This window comes from Strongylocentrotus purpuratus, unplaced genomic scaffold (genome assembly GCF_000002235.5).
Source record: "Strongylocentrotus purpuratus isolate Spur 01 unplaced genomic scaffold, Spur_5.0 spur5_scaffold_5, whole genome shotgun sequence".
Taxonomy (NCBI): Eukaryota; Metazoa; Echinodermata; class Echinoidea; order Camarodonta; family Strongylocentrotidae; genus Strongylocentrotus; species Strongylocentrotus purpuratus.
In genome coordinates, this window is record NW_022145611.1 from 27218155 (window position 1) to 27234066 (window position 15912).

At 37.9% G+C, this 15912-nt stretch overlaps 1 protein-coding gene across 3 annotated transcripts; it reads left to right on the forward strand.

Moving 5' to 3' along the window:
- The first annotated feature begins 2531 nt into the window (after positions 1-2531).
- On the forward strand, positions 2532-12825 carry LOC592234 (uncharacterized protein C19orf47 homolog). 3 transcript variants are annotated; one of them, XM_791767.5, is made up of 8 exons: positions 2532-2642; positions 5466-5668; positions 5985-6063; positions 7631-7747; positions 8506-8532; positions 9170-9337; positions 10319-10431; positions 10918-12825. In XM_791767.5, the coding sequence occupies exons 1-8, from the start codon at positions 2627-2629 to the stop codon at positions 11890-11892; spliced, it is 1698 nt and encodes a 565-aa protein (XP_796860.4). In that variant the 5' UTR covers positions 2532-2626; the 3' UTR covers positions 11893-12825. The 3 variants fall into 3 exon arrangements, with proteins under 3 accessions (XP_796860.4, XP_003726478.2, XP_030854619.1); XM_003726430.3 differs by lacking the exon at positions 8506-8532; XM_030998759.1 differs by lacking the exons at positions 7631-7747; positions 8506-8532.
- Positions 12826-15912: the final 3087 nt, after the last annotated feature.

Genomic DNA, 15912 nt, shown 5'->3' on the forward strand with positions numbered 1-15912 from the left:
CTAAGTATTTCAGAACAATATTTTCAGTTATGAGGCTAAAAACAAGTAAAATTATTAATAAATAGAGAATTAAAATCATATTTCCCGTTTTTTTACATATTTACCGGACGCGCATGTTATTTACCGGACGGTATTTACCGGTATTTACCGCCGGTAATTACCGCCACCGGTATTTACCGCCCAACCCTGGGCTGCATATTTAGGAAGGAGGTAATACTATAGCAGTATGGGTCTTTATTAGGATGTAGATACGGTGATGAATATATTGGAAGCAACTTTAAAATAAGTTCGTATAGCTCGTAGCTTCGTGCACAAATGAAGCTGGGTTTATGTGTTTCGTCAAATTGAGCTTCTTAAATGGGTTTTATTTCTTAGTCATATCGGATTAGCGGCTGAGTTATTTAAGATCAAGGGGTGCCAGGTTGAAAGCTAGAATGCTGACAGCAGATAATTTGCGCTGGCAGATGTCAATATTATGAGAAACTGCTGCAAAACAGAGGCGGCACTTGTCCTAGGGCTGGGAGGGGGGGGGGGGGGGGAGGGTGCAGACGGGTGGTCACTGTGAGGATAAACTCCCGAGACAGAGTGTAACAATTATTTTACACTTGTATTTTGGAAATTAATTTGCATTCAGCACTTTATTTGACCTCAACTTCAACACATTTCCTCTTTTCTATATAAATTGGGATTAGCCGCTGTGTCAAAGTATTAGAAACATCTTTTGCATCTTTGCAGAAGTGTCACCACCCAGGGGCGGATCCAGCTGGCGGCAGGGGAGGAGGACCCAATTCGTGAGAAAATATTTAGGGGCGAAACAGCTAGCCGGTGAATAAGCGGGGGGGGGGGGGGAAGGGGCACCATTTTTTTTTAAATCGCGCCGGCCGATAATTCGCTTGGGGTTGGGGGGAGGGGTGGGTAGTGAGCATTTTTTGGGGGCCGTCGAAAATATGAAAAATCGCACTTCTCCCCTTGAGCGCCAGGAAGGGGGCCCATCTCTTAAAAAAAGGTTCAAGAAATTCTGTTTTTTTTTCCCAGGGGAGGGGGCTGGGCCCCCTGGATCCGCCACTGTCACCACTGCCCCCACTGCCCCAACCCCATTGATCGTAAATTCTAGCTGGCCCCATTTGGAATGTGCATTCTCTTCCGCGGTTGGGGGGGGGGGAAGGGGGTACTCCCATATTAGGACATACGGGGGTGTGCCACTCTAATGGGTAACTTTTTCACAAAAAATTCCTAAACATGGGTCCTACTTTAACAAAAATGCCGTTAACAATGGGTCCGTTTTGTCAAAATTTCCAAATTTTCGAGTGTTTGCTATGCAGCCAAAAATTGTGACAAATTTAATTTTTTTCGAGAAAAATGCCCCAAACTGACCCCTTATAATGGGTAGGGGTTTCGAAACTTGAGCGGCACACCCCTGTCGAAACCAAATCTTAGTACCCCCCCCCCGGATTCTACATATAAACAAAATATCTTGCCGTACAGTATAGTGTACAGAACTGATGTTTTATGTCAGATGATGACCCAGATGATTTTTACTTCTTTTTTTTAATGTCCGAAATCCATGTGCAAACAACCTGTACATACAAGTTTTAAAAACATACATATCAAACACATTTACAATGATAAGAAAGTAGGTAAATGTGTTACATAATTATAGACAAACGGTTGTTTAGGACCATTTTCATAATGGTCCTGTACTTCCATGGGGTCCAAAAATGATGATGATGATGATGATGATGATAATGATGATAAAGGGTGTTTTTTGGGCATGCCGTTTTTTTTCCTTCATTGATTTTATTTCTGAAAACTCCAATTCTTTTTCGTACATAACATAATTTATACAAAACTGCAATATAATTGTAACAAAGCTACTAATATCACATTCACATAATAATAGGGAGATATTACTGCACAACGCAGTTAGTTCATCCCCAAAAATAGAACAAGCATTGCTTTTTTCAGAATATTTCTCAACATATTATTAAAGGTAATACAAAGTTTTGGGGAATTTTGAAAATTGGGTGGAGAGTGATTCTTTACCACTTTGATATATTTGGATGCCCCTGTGGATGTATTATAAGCACTAGAAAATTTAGCCCCTAAAACACTTCTGTTTTCGAGAAAAATTGAATATACAAATTTACCGGTGCTCCCGGTAAATTTTGATTAATTTTAAATAGCGGCTACGGCCGTATAATGGTAGCTGCGAGCATGAAAATCGCAGAATATATAATTTCTAAACGGGAATAGCTAATCGGTATATTTTAATAAAGAAACATTGTTTTATAGCTTAATTAATATCTTGACCTTGAGAGGGAGCTATAGCTATACAACATAAAGAGTTCATAATTTACAATTTCATAACTTTAGATTCGATTTCAACCGCGACAACGATCACTGCATATTGTAGGATCGCATATGATTCCAATATGTTCATTTGAACCAATTTCATTACCCCATACCAAAACTTTGTTATACAGAACTGAAATTATGAGTTTTATTATTTTCTTTTTCTTTAGCGATATATAACGACTGGTGTAAAAGTCTTTTTAAACGATATCACCCCTGGCGTCGTTATCGGAAATTTGCTGAAGCTTGATTCGTCTCGCGGAACGATTGGAAAATGGCCGCAAATATGGGTAAATAATTGAATAATCTATATTTAGTACTGAGAAAAATGTGCAATTATAGTACATTTAGTAATTCTAGTTTGAAGTAATATTCATAAAGAAATAATACAGCCTGAACGTTTTGTAAATTGGACCCATTGTCCCACATATTGAAATTCGAGGTGCGTTAGTTAACCCGCACATAGCTGCATTTCTATCCTGGCTGTGTAAAAGCTGTGCTATTGATTCTCAACATTTCAAACACCACTGTACAAAACTCAACTGATTTCACTGTAAATCGGTACTTTATTATTTTTTTCAACTTTCCGATGTTAGAAAGAACAATTTAAAAATTAAAATTGTGAGTCTACGTAGACGGTAGAGTCTACTGTTGGGGTGTCTGATCGCGCACCCAATGTTGTGTGCTAAAACTCTTCCCATAGAGATTGTACGCTTCCCTATGTGGTCTACGTGCATTGCGCGTCCGTCCAAAATTGGTCAATGATTTTATGAAAAAATTTGAAATTCAAACCTTTATAACAAATGATCCTGAAGGTGAAACTCAATAAATGAGGTGTCATATGAAAGAGCAGGTTTTTCTCCATATTCCCCATCGGGGGCCACCCCCAGAATTCTAAAAATATCTTGGTCAAAACAGCGATTGAAATGTTGTTTGCATTCTAGCTCCAAAATTTGCCACTTTCCTGAGCTGCCGCCCCGCGGCTTAAGCAGGGCTAGACGTAAGGATAATATCCAGATGCTTTTTTTTTCGCTAGCCCCAAGAGATCATTTGTTATAACAGTTTGAAAATACCCTTCCCACATTTTTGGAATCAGCTAATTAGGGAGGCGTGAGCTCCGCTCAGTCCAAACCATGGTTATATCGCGTAACATGTGCGCTTATAGTGAATGAAAGTATGGGTGGCCGTTCCCGCCATAGAACCCGGAAGTGAATACACGTTGTAGTCAATGGCAATATCGCGGAGAGTTGTCTCCGCGATATTGCCATTGACTACAACGTGTATTCACTTCCGGGTTCTATGGCGGGAACGGCCACCCATACTAGTCAATGGCACATATCGCGGAGACATCGTGGCTCAAGCTTGCAAGTCGCGCATTGGCTGAGCAACTTGCGTACGATATGCATACGCTTGCATATCGCGCGATACAGCTGTTTGGCTAAATTTAGCAAAACAACATAACTCCGCGTGTACGTCTTTTTTGTCGATTCTGAGCAAAATGCTATGAATATTTCAGCGTTTTGAAGGGGCTGTATCTTTTGATAGAAACATCGGCGAGACTTGAAATTTGAAATGTATTATTCTGATTACATTTTTAATTCAAATATCAAACAAAAATGGTGAAAAACGATCCCAAATTGAAAATTGAAAAATCGTTCAGACACCCTACTACTGTCTGAGTGAGTAACTGTCAAACTTAATTGCCGATCAGCCACATCCATCGGCATGACTGTGCATTTGTGTGTTGTGACTATGTGAGTGTATTGACTATTCATGTATTTAAATGCTGCCTATTAACACGTAGTGCAGTGCTAGAGGTCAATAGGCATTAGCATTGACTCTCTATGCTTTGCTGTAGTGAGTTAACCCTGTCCCGTGAATGGGGGGGGGGGGGGGGTATTTTATTATTTATGCCAAAGCTATCGATTGTATCATCTGATAGTGTTTAGGTAATTTATGGGTGCTACTGCTAGTTCAGCAGTCTAGCCAAAATTTGACCTGGAACTCCCGGCGTGGACATACTCAAAAGTAACTCCAGGAACTGGAAGCTCCGAGTCTGACGCCAAAGGCGTCGGAGCTTCAGTGCGACATCTGAAACAAAAATCAAACAGCGGGTTTGACAAAATTTTTCCCGAAGTGTGTAACGGTAGTAATTAAAGATTCTGACTTACAGTGTTTTCGACTCCTTTGGGCATGTCGCACCACACTTGAAATTATAATTTAAAGAAGTCTTTGATGGGAAAAGGGGTGATTCCTCATCCTAAACTGAGCCATCCTTGTTGTATCGTCAACATTGCGAAGAGAAAGTATGCATGTGCGGTGGCGGCGCAGCAAATATGAATATTCATTCTACAGAGCGCCGTTTGCTCGAAAATTCTGAATATGCACGAGGTTGTGAAGGACCGATGTAAGCTTAAGTTTAACGTGGTCAGGTCTCAGGAGTCGGACAAAAGAAATGTGTGATTGGTGCCAATCATGCCATATTTCCAAAGACTGGTCTAATGTGCTTTTAAAATGTAAATTTAGAACTTAAGAACTCAAGAACAAGTTGTATTGTTCGCCAAAAAACCCACTTTTAATCAAGAAATTTGGAAATTTATTATGAGGCTTTTTTTGCCTGTAAACCAATGTAATGTGTGACTGTGTGTAATGTGAGCAATGAGTGTGATGGTTTACTTCTGCCTTATTGTTCTGGCAAAAAAAAAATTGCAAGTGAATACCAAGTAGCAGCTGTTCGTTCATTCGCGAAGTGTGGGTTCAAGACTCAACTTGCTATTATTTGACCGTAATGGTGCACTGGTAGCACCGTGTTGTGCAAAGTATATGATATATGTTTAAAAAATGACTTACCGGTATTTTAGCAAAGTAAGTTTATTTTGTTGAATCATTTGAAGGTTACTCAAGAATAATCCCACCAAAGGTAAACATGAAAAAATTGACATAAGTTTTGAGCTTACATATAACTACCAAATATATTTTGCTAATATAAGTTGGTAGCCTTGAACATCTAATGGTAATATGATTTGATTTTCTGTAATTCAAACTCACAAAAGGGACTACCTTTAGACAAAAAAAAAAAAATTTCATTTTCATAATTTTGACCCTGTCCATAGAAATGTCAGAATGGATCAAGTTTTTCACTGCTGCTGGTATTCCTGCTGGTTCAGCTGCCAAGTATTCTGTGGTGTTCCTAGACAACCGCATCCAGAAGAGCATGTTGATGGACCTCACCAAGGAGTACCTGAAGGAGATGGGAATCTCCATCATGGGAGATGTGATTGCTACTCTCAAATATGCCAAGACAGCTCACATAAAGGTAGGTAGAAACACTCATGGAACGGTCCAAATGTGGGGCTGTGTCCATTTTGGCCGCAGCCAAACTTTTAAATACAGAACTATTGCATAGCCTTTAGAACTGTTTTGTGAACTGGCCCATTTGTAGTAAAAAATTATAAATTCTATGAATGAATGATTGAAAAACATGTTCTTTTGGAAAGACTGGATGATGTCCTCATGTTCATACTAAAAGAAATTGTATTTAATTATTTTTTCTCTGTCTTTTTATGTACCCAATACAGGAGTTTATAACATTGTTTGTTAGAATCTAATAGCTTACCTCTGATTTCTTGCAGTATGAAAATGAGAAGCCTGCCTTAACAGCCTTGTCTACTAACCCAGATGCCAAGGTGGAAGTGAAGCGACAGACTACCGGTGAGTATCACTTAGATTTATGTCTCAGATCATTGCTTTGATATCACATGTTCAATAAATGAATTTATGTATAGTATGATACAAATGTACTAGGCCTGAGTCAAACCGTTTAACCGACGGTTATCCGACCGCATTCATCAAAACCGTTTAGCATTTCTCGCTCCGGTTAACCGTTATTTGCATACATGTTGGAATGTGCTAATAGCCCATCAGCTATTATAAAGATAATCAAAGAAACCGCAGTGTAATGTTACACCCTGGCCGCTGCGCGCCAGCTTTCTGGCAGCAGTAATCCCCATGAATGAATTTGTAAACAATAAAACAACCAGCCCCCTTCTCTCTTTTCTCACCCTCTTTATTCCCTTCTCTCTGCAATGTGTTCATCGCTCATGTACCTTTTCTTATTACTGCACTCTCAGCTCACAACTTTCTAAATGTTTACACATTCAATGGTCAGTTCCTCTCACATCCCTTCTCCCCCGAGTCTCTCTCTCTCTCTCTCTCTCTCTCAATATTAATATCCATCCCTTGCCGACTCGCCCCCTAAAATAATGTTCTTATATAAATAAAATACAAAAATATTGATAACAATAATAATTGAAGTTTTAGAAATATCAATAAACAAAGTCTTGGATATTGTGAGTAATTTAAGTTTTTGATCGTTCTTCAATTCAGCCGATTAACACAGCCACCCTTTCTATCTAGTCTCACTTGTTTTACTTCTTTACTCTCTCGTGTCTCTGCCTCGTCCATGCAGGGACATGCAGGGACATGCTAGCCCATGCATGCTCTCTCAGTCACACACACATGTACACACAAACCTCTGGCGCCCAAATACACTGTACATACACACAGATGGAGAGCTCATGCTTGTCACATGCACACATGTGGGCGTGGCTTCTTGACCTCCCACTGAACTGGGTACGGTGAAAGCACGCGCGGTCACCAACCTGTAATTTATGCTGGTATCAAACTCCACCCACATAGCTAGGGAACCTTCCTGATTGGTCACTAACTTGGATCAGCTCATTGCAGGGTGTGTCTTGGGTGTGTGTGATACACACTTCCACATAATTTCATATGGCAATGATACATGCAAGGAGCTCTCTCCCTGACATGTGCAAACATTGCATTGCAAAGGCATATATAAACACGTCACAGATCAGCTATCTTCACAGAGTAACTTTGCAAGGTTAATCATGATATCAAATTCAGATGAGGAATAATAAGACATGTTTTATGTTGTTTATTACTGGTCTCTGTTTATCAGGATGACCCAATTTGTGCCATAGTCCGGGGCTGGGAATGCTCAGCCCGACAGTCTGAAGACCAGCAGGGTTCCGAGCTACAGCACTATTACAAATACTGTATTTTCACTTTTTCAGATTATTATTAAACGGTTAAACGAAACCGCCCGTATACTTTTAACGGTTAACCGTTTAGCACAAAAACCGTAATGACTCAGGCTTAAAATGTACAAAGATGTTTAATGGATCCATGTGTATATGCATGGTTATGTAACAGCTCAAAGTTTTAAAATATCCTCTTCTTTCAACTCCACATCCAGCTGGAAACAGAATGCTGGAGCACTACATGAGAAAAGAAGGCCTCATGGAGGGAAGTAGTTCAAAGGTCACTGTATCACCCTCCATGGCAGTCAGGCTTGGAGCTGTACCAGTTGGAGGTATGAAATACATCTTCACATGTAGTAGTTAGGTGTGATAACAAATGTGTCATAGAGGTGGTTAGAGATTAATCCTGCTGTTAAGTGCTTTGTAGTTATGTTTTTAAATTTTTTAACTTTTACTGGAGATGGAGTTGTATGCCTTTAAAGAATGTGAAACCAAATATCTTGTGGGTCAGCCTTCATAAAGAGGGCCTAATAATGATAATTTCCTGTTTTTCTTCTAATGGGGTCTCTTGTGAATTAATAACGACTTTCATTATTGCCTGTTGTGTTGTGTTTCTAGAATAGTAAGAATTTTGGAATCAGAATTTTGAACTGTATAGCCAAAGATAATATCATTAAGCAAAAAAAGGATGTATACTATTAATCTTTTGTCAAAATACGGCATCATATTAGAAACAATTTATTACATATGTTTAGTGCATCTTTCTAATTCTTTAATTTGCTCTTGATTAGAGCCTCAAAATGTGTGCTAATATGTGTGTTCAGAAGAAAACAGTGCAAACTGCTTGTCTTGCAAGGATTAAACATGTCAGGTTGGCCTGTTGATAGCACTTTTTGTGAAGCAATGCTTTGTGAATAGGAATCTTCACTTCTTCACTGCTTTTTGTGTGTGCGGAAATTTGTATATAAAGAATAGCCTTAGCACTGGGTGTGGTCGATAGGGCCTATATTCTCAATGATGTATAAAGAGGTATTAAGAGATTCTCTTTGTATCCTAAAACCTATATCCTGTTTCTTATCGTCTTGTACAGTGGACAAGGCTGAGGATACATTGAGCAGTGAGTTCACCAATGCTCTTTAGTAACAGTATTACCTTAAAGGCCCACTGCACTACTTGCAGCTACTTGCGCCCTCTATAAAACAAATAATGCCTAATCGGTGACCATTGCTCCCCATGATCCTCTTTTTCTTATGTTAACTGAGAGCTGAGTTGATGAGATAACCACCTGTCCAGTGACCTTGCAGGGCAGTCTAATCCCTCCTACAAACTACGGCAGATAAGCTTTAAGATCACAGTCACTTCTGCCAGAAAATTTGAAAAAAATCTAACATTTTTACATAATTTCTTTGCATAACAATGTGATCCCAGGTATTATTCAATCAAGGTCTCTATAGAATTGAAGGAAAGAGATTCATAAAAAACGAAAAATAAAAGCTATGTGGAACTTCAGCTAGCATGTTTATCACAGGACATAGTGAATGCTTTTTCCATGTAATAACTTTTACAACATATAAGTTTTCATATGTATTTTGCATGAGATATCTAACTTCACTTTGTCATTGTTTGGATAAAATTCTAGTTTATCCTATACAAGATACTAGTGGTGTATGTATCGCATAGATTGGCAAGGTTCACTTGTCACTCTTTCAAAGGACTGTGCACAATTTGACTTATTATCTTGCTGGTTCTCCTAGGTACAAAGAAGACATGTGGGATACTAGGAGACACTGCAGAGGTGACTCCAGTCAAAAGGCCACGTATGGTGAAGCCAGAGGAGGAAGGGAAATACGTCATCAGCCTGCCCAAAGGAACCACGCCAAAGACAATGAAAATCTTGGAGCAGAAACAACAGCAGCATAAAGGTGAGTGCTCATGAAGAGTGTTAATCAAGGGGGCATCTAAAACAGATAGAAATTATTTGTGGTTTAGAGCTAAGTAAAAGACAAAGACAAAGAATGCACAGATATATAATTAACAAGCTTTCTTTAAATACTTGCCAACCTCTTTATACTTTAAAAGAATTTCTCTGATTTTCTTGTCCAAGCCCTAACCAAAAATGATATTACTTGGAAAGTAATTCAATTTGAATTAGAGTAACAATAGGAGTACCGGTACCCTACATTTCACAGAATTTAACTTTTAAGGCGTTTGAGGTTGTAATGGTTGCTTTACGTATACTGTGGGTGTTGTATCTAAAGTACTCAGTTCAGTTCAGTTCAGTTCAATTCAGTTCAGTTCAGTTTATTCAAAACCATACAAAGCATGATATAATCTGTTACATAAAAAAGAGACTGGTAATAGCACATCAATCAACATATTCTAACTTGATTACATCATAAACTGAACGGTTTTAGGACCCCTTTAGAAGCTAAGCTTGTGAGCGGGGCCCTATAACAAAATACATACATTTACAGTAAAAAGAATGTTACATATGATTATACAATGGATGAAAATACTAAGCTACAGAATATAGAACATACAAATACTCTCACACACACACACACACACACAAACACACACGCACACATAAACTCACATTTCTTAATTGAAGTATGAGCAAGATACTCTGCAGCAGTCATTTTTGGTGTAATCCTGTATTTACATCCTTATGAAATATTTATAGTTACAACTATTCTAGATGGATGGATCTCAGCATGAGGACATATCGCAAAGTTTCTTTATGATGTAAATACACGTGGATGAATGATAAGTATGATATTGATAAAGGTCCAACTTGTTTAGATAAAGTCTAACGAAACTCCTGTGTCTGGTGGTCAGAGTGAAAAGAAACGTAGAGCAGCAAAAGTCTACATTACAGCACTTGTCTATTTTTTGTATTTTAGGATTAGAAGAAGAGAAAACTTCTTCAGTTTTTGCTCGTCTTGGATCAGGGAAAAGCCCAATGGTCACACAGCCAGTGCAACAATCGAAGAATGCGGAAACATCAGCAGCAAAGGTAAATTACTAGATAGACTCGATGTTTGATGGCATAGGAGCCCATCATATATGATATTGATCATCTCCCAGTGTTATTAAGATCAAATCATAGGTTTGAAGCTTGGTTGCAATTTTGTATGTTGGCAGTATGTCAAAGCAGATGTTACAGATTCTGATATTCTTGAGAAAAAAAAATCCTATATGTATAAATTGACATGTCCTATTATGAAGACAGTGCCTTTCGTGCCACCACACATGTGAATTAAGTCATTTTTTCTTGATTGTTCCATTCTTCTGGCCAGAAACTTTGAAATACGGAAGAAAAAATTATCTTGTTGCAATTTATACAAGTTAAGTATGAAGGTTTTTGGATTTCCATGTTCTCCAATATTAAAACAAAAAAATATCTTTTTTTTTCTTCAGCATGGTAGGTTCTTCAGTATAATAGTAAATTTGATATCAGAAAATGATAAATGATGTCATCTTTTTCTCTTTGATTCTGCAGACTCCTGTTGGATCCAATGTGTTCAATCGCTTAGGTAGCCAGCGGAAGAGGGTTGTCTCAGGTTCGCAACCAGTTGAGTACCAAGGTGTATTGAAGTCTCTTACTTCACCATCCCTCACACCAGCACCAGCTGCTACTACAGTTCGAATCACAAAACCTACACCAGTGCAAGTTACTATGGGAGCTTCAAAGCTGGTTTCTGCCACGCCAGAAGCAAGTCTCCAGAAGAGGTTAGGAAAGAAGGTTGTCACGCCAAACCGAGTGACCACGTCTGCTGATGGTGCTAAAAATGTCATGGCTAGACTTGGAGCACTGCCTGGAAAACCAAGAGTAGTGGCAACTCCTCCCGCCAGCACCAAGCAAAAGGTGACTGTGACTATCGGTGGAAGGAAGAAGGTGGCAACCAAAAGGTCAGCCTTGGATCGTCTTGGTGTGCAGAAGCCAGAGGTATCCACAACCACTCACATGGATGCCTTTGGGGTGAAATCAAAGGTGCAGGATCGCCTGGGTGGAGCAGAGCCAATGACAAGGACATTAGCAACAGGGACTGTCAAGTTAGCTTCAGAGAGACCCATCTTCCAGAAGTCAATGCAGGCCAGGCTTGGGGCACCAGCCAATGCCGCAAAGGTTAGCAGTGTTAGGAAAGAACCTGGCGTGAAGCAAAGAGTGACGGTAACCCTAGGAGGAAAGCCAACCGCCATGCAGAAACGACTTGGCAAAGCAGGACTGGGGGCATCCAAGGTGGTAGCTTCCCCTGCCACAGCAAGCACAAAGGTCCTCAAGAGACTGGGTGCTCCAGTGGGGTCACAGGTGCCTAAGAAGAAGTCTACGATGCAGGATAGGTTAGGTCTGATGAGAGCAGAGGCTACATCCACCACACCAAGTATCACTGTTACGATGGGTGGACCAGGAACAAGCAAGAAGACTGCTGGTCAGGTGTCCAAACAAAATGTATTCAGTCGATTGGGATCATGAGTGCTTTCAACCGTTGCTTTTTTTTATATATCTAGAGACTATACAGAATATTTATTCTTCTTTGTGGATGATATGTACAACTTGATGCTGAAAAGCATTATTTGGAGATCCTTTCTCGATACAAATATCCTAAGACTGTCACCTGTTATCAGGAAGTTCAACTGGCTACTAGTTTCTTGGTGTGAAATTGTCTTAAAAAGTTTAAATTAATGTCAGCTTTATGTAGTTTATTTGAAATACCATGTGTTACTTTGAAATATGAAGAAACATTTATTTTAGATACGTGTACATATCTCAACATGATAATTAATTCAGTTTATTTTATTAGAATGAATTTGTTTTGCAAACATGTACCACTGTTTCTATAGCTACATGTACCTGTACATTTGACAAGGTTGCATTGTGCTGTTAAAAATATAAAAAAAACCTAATAGGTTTTAGAGGGTTTTAAATTAGATAATAGGTTAAAGTTCATATAAAGTCTCATAAGCAAATGTCTCATTTGTATCTGATCTTTGTACATTATCATTTTAGTCGATTAAATAGATAGTGGGACATTCAAAGATGATTTAGATTTTGGGCATTCTGAAATGGAATATTAGGAGACAATGCTTGTTGAAAAAATTATCAAGATTCCCTATATTGATCTGAATCTTCATTTACTTGTGTATGTTTGAAACTCCTGTCATGAATTCAAATGTATGTTTGGTGACTTCTATCATTTAGTGTATGGGCTTATGTCTTTTTTGTTCATTACTTTCATTTTTTATGTTACACTATGGTCTACATCACTGTTAATTTTTTTAATATCCATTTCTTCTTTTTTTTTCATATAGAAATTAGCATGCTTTTAATTTGTTCGTCATGTTTTAAAGTAAAATGTTTGTTAAAAACATTATTGCTTTAAAAAAGTATCATGTAAGTTTATATATGTTTTTGACGATTTAAAGATATGAAGAAAATGAAGTATTAAGGTCTGATATGGTGCTTTTGTTGAAAGTGGATTATCAAGAAAAAAATATGGATGTCATGAGCATTAAAAGGTAAACAACATTTTCACTATAGTTTTTATGCCTCCGTTACGAAGTAGCCGGAGGCATTATGTTTTCGGGTTGTCCGTCCGTCCGTCCGTAAGTACGTACGTACGTACGTCCCGTTCTTGTGATCGCGTTATCTGAAGAACCGATTGATGGATTCCTGCCAAACTTTGGTCATGTATGTATCTTGCAGAGCCAATGAACTGATTAGATTTTGGGGTCGCGAGGTCAAAGGTCAAAGGTCACAGGGCTCATTAGGTATGTAAAAACAGCTCGTGATCGCGTTATCTAAAGAACCGATTGATGGATTCCTGCCAAACTTTGGTTATGTATGTATCTTGCAGAGCTAATGAACTAATTAGATTTTGGGGTCACGAGGTTAAAGGTCAAAGGTCACAGGGCTCATTATGTATGCAAAAACAGCTCGTGATCGCATTATCTCAAGAACTGATTGATGGATTGCTGCCAAACTTAGGTCATGTATGTTACTTGCAGAGCCAATGAACTGATTAGATTTTGGGGTCACGAGGTCAAAGGCCACAGTGTCCATTATGTATGCAAAAACAGCTTGTGATCGCGTTATCTCAAGAACCGATTGATGGATTCCCGCCAAACTTAGGTCACATATGTTACTTGCAGAGCCAATGAACTGATTAGATTTAGGAGTCATGAGGTCAAAGGTCAAAGGCCACAGCGCACATTATGTATGCAAAAACAGCTCGTGATCCTGTTATCTCAAGAACCGATTGATGGAATCCTGCCAAAATTAGGTCATGTATGTTACATGCAGAGCCAATGAACTGAGTAGATTCTTGGTTCATAAGGTCAAAGGTCAAGGGCTTATTCTGTATATGAGAAATTGCTTGTTATCACGATATTCTGAGAACCTGTCAATGGATTACAATTGAAATTGAATTCGAAAAATTTCTTCTGTTTTGGTTTGTAAAATTGCTCTATGACGGAGGCATCATTTTCGACTGCAGTCGAATTCCATCTAGTTTAAAATGCAAGATGTTTGCAACAACAAAAAAGACCCTACTTATATTTTTAAAATTCATAACTAAGAAGAAAATATAGAAATAGGAGTTAAAAACAATATTCCTTTTGTTTAATTTACATTTCATTTGATATAATGCCATTAATCCATTATACATCCAAGGAGTAAAATTTCACACATACATGTATTTTAGTTACCGGTAGGTAGAACATATAATGGTAAAATATTTTTTTACCAAATACAACATATTTTGGGAAAGTATATTATGTTTTTATTTCCTTATTATTCATGATATAAATGTGAAATGGGTAGTGGTGGTTATTTTACCCGACTGCTAAGAAAGCATAAATGCTTGTTAGTAAGCAACCAGAGGACCGATGGCTTTAGGTCCTCTCTGAGAGACCTGGTAATGAGGATTAATGCCTTACCAAAGGGCACTAGTGCATCGCCTTGGTTTTGAACCTGGGTCGTCGGATTACGAGAACACTGCTCTACCAACTGAGCTATCGTGCTTCCTCGAATATGTTTTATTTGTAAGATTAGTTCTACAGCTATTTCAGTGATGAATGTTATTGCAGGTTATGAATTTTAATTTTTAATCATCATTCAGGATCAATTGTCGAGTTATACTTTAGATAATATTTTGCACGCGACATGTACTTGAAATATTTGATTTTGAAGACATTAATTTTGTACCCATTCTTACATCCTATATGATGCAAATTTATTTTAGATTAGACTGAACATCACTTTGATTTTTTTTAATGGAAAGAATAGCCTTCATTATGCGACACATACATTTTGCATTTAGAAAACTCATCGATTATCTTTTATCTCTGAAGTGATGAGTTTCTTGCGATGCTCTGTATTCATATAAACCATTTGATGATAGCAGTTTCATTCAGCGGTATGTACTATGTATAATTGAATTTAATGTATATGTAAATATTTATTTGCAAGTACAAAATGCAAATCATGCATTCTGTAAACTTAAATAAAAGATCTCCACTTTGCCTCTTTGAAATAAAATAGCCGAGTGTAATGTACATGTACACGTGTGTGTTTGTGTGTGTAAAGAAGCTATTTGATACCAGGCAGATGCATAAGCACATTATACAAATTTTTAAAACACTACACAAGAAAAGAAACACTCTACACTTATATGTTGGTTTGTTTGGTCTTGTTAGCTCATATATCAAATACAAGGTTGAATTTTACCTTCATTCAGTGAATAGTTCAATTAATTACTCAATATTTGTAAAGAAATAAATTGGTCTTCCAGTGAAACTGCATCTTCACATGTACATTAATAATTGACACAGATAACATCTACAGTGTATGGACACTTTAAAGGAAACATTACCCCAAGAGAGATTTATTTATGCTTGCCTATTAATCTACCAGATTCCCCATCTAAGTGTATGAGAGGGATATAAAGCAAGAGTTTCTTGGCATAATGTAATTTTTCTCGGCAAGACATGGGCATCTCTATTTTAATTGATAATGTGACGTTCTAAGGCAAGTTATTTATCAAGTAAACATATTCAAATTTATGGATGCTTTCTTCCCACAAGTGTGTGGTGATGAAATATATCATTCACCTGCTATTATCTTATGTACTATATGTCGGAATGCATCTTGCATAAATAAGTTGTTGCTATTCTTGAGTGAAAGTTTCACATAAATGATATAGATTTCTCAACAGCTATATTTTCATGTTTTTTGTTAAATAAATGAGTTACAGCTTTTCTCTTATTACATATTTTTAACCAAATATGATCCCCCCCCCCCCTCATTGAAAAGTATTGGGATTTTTAATGCATTAAAATGTGTTCCTACTAGAGCTTTGTGCACGATACATGAACAAGTTTGCCAGGTACGTCACATTATCAAGAGAATGGCTGTGCCCATGCCATGCTAAAATACATTACATCATGCCAAGAATAGCTTGATTTATACAGTGCGTCCCAGAAAAAACGGAACCGA

Bases quoted from the DNA above. Each gene is read 5' to 3' on its own strand.
- LOC592234 (XM_791767.5), top strand. The intron at 7,748-8,505 runs GTATGAAATACA...CGTCTTGTACAG, and splicing joins TGGAGCTGTACCAGTTGGAG to TGGACAAGGCTGAGGATACA. The intron at 10,432-10,917 runs GTAAATTACTAG...TTGATTCTGCAG, and splicing joins CGGAAACATCAGCAGCAAAG to ACTCCTGTTGGATCCAATGT.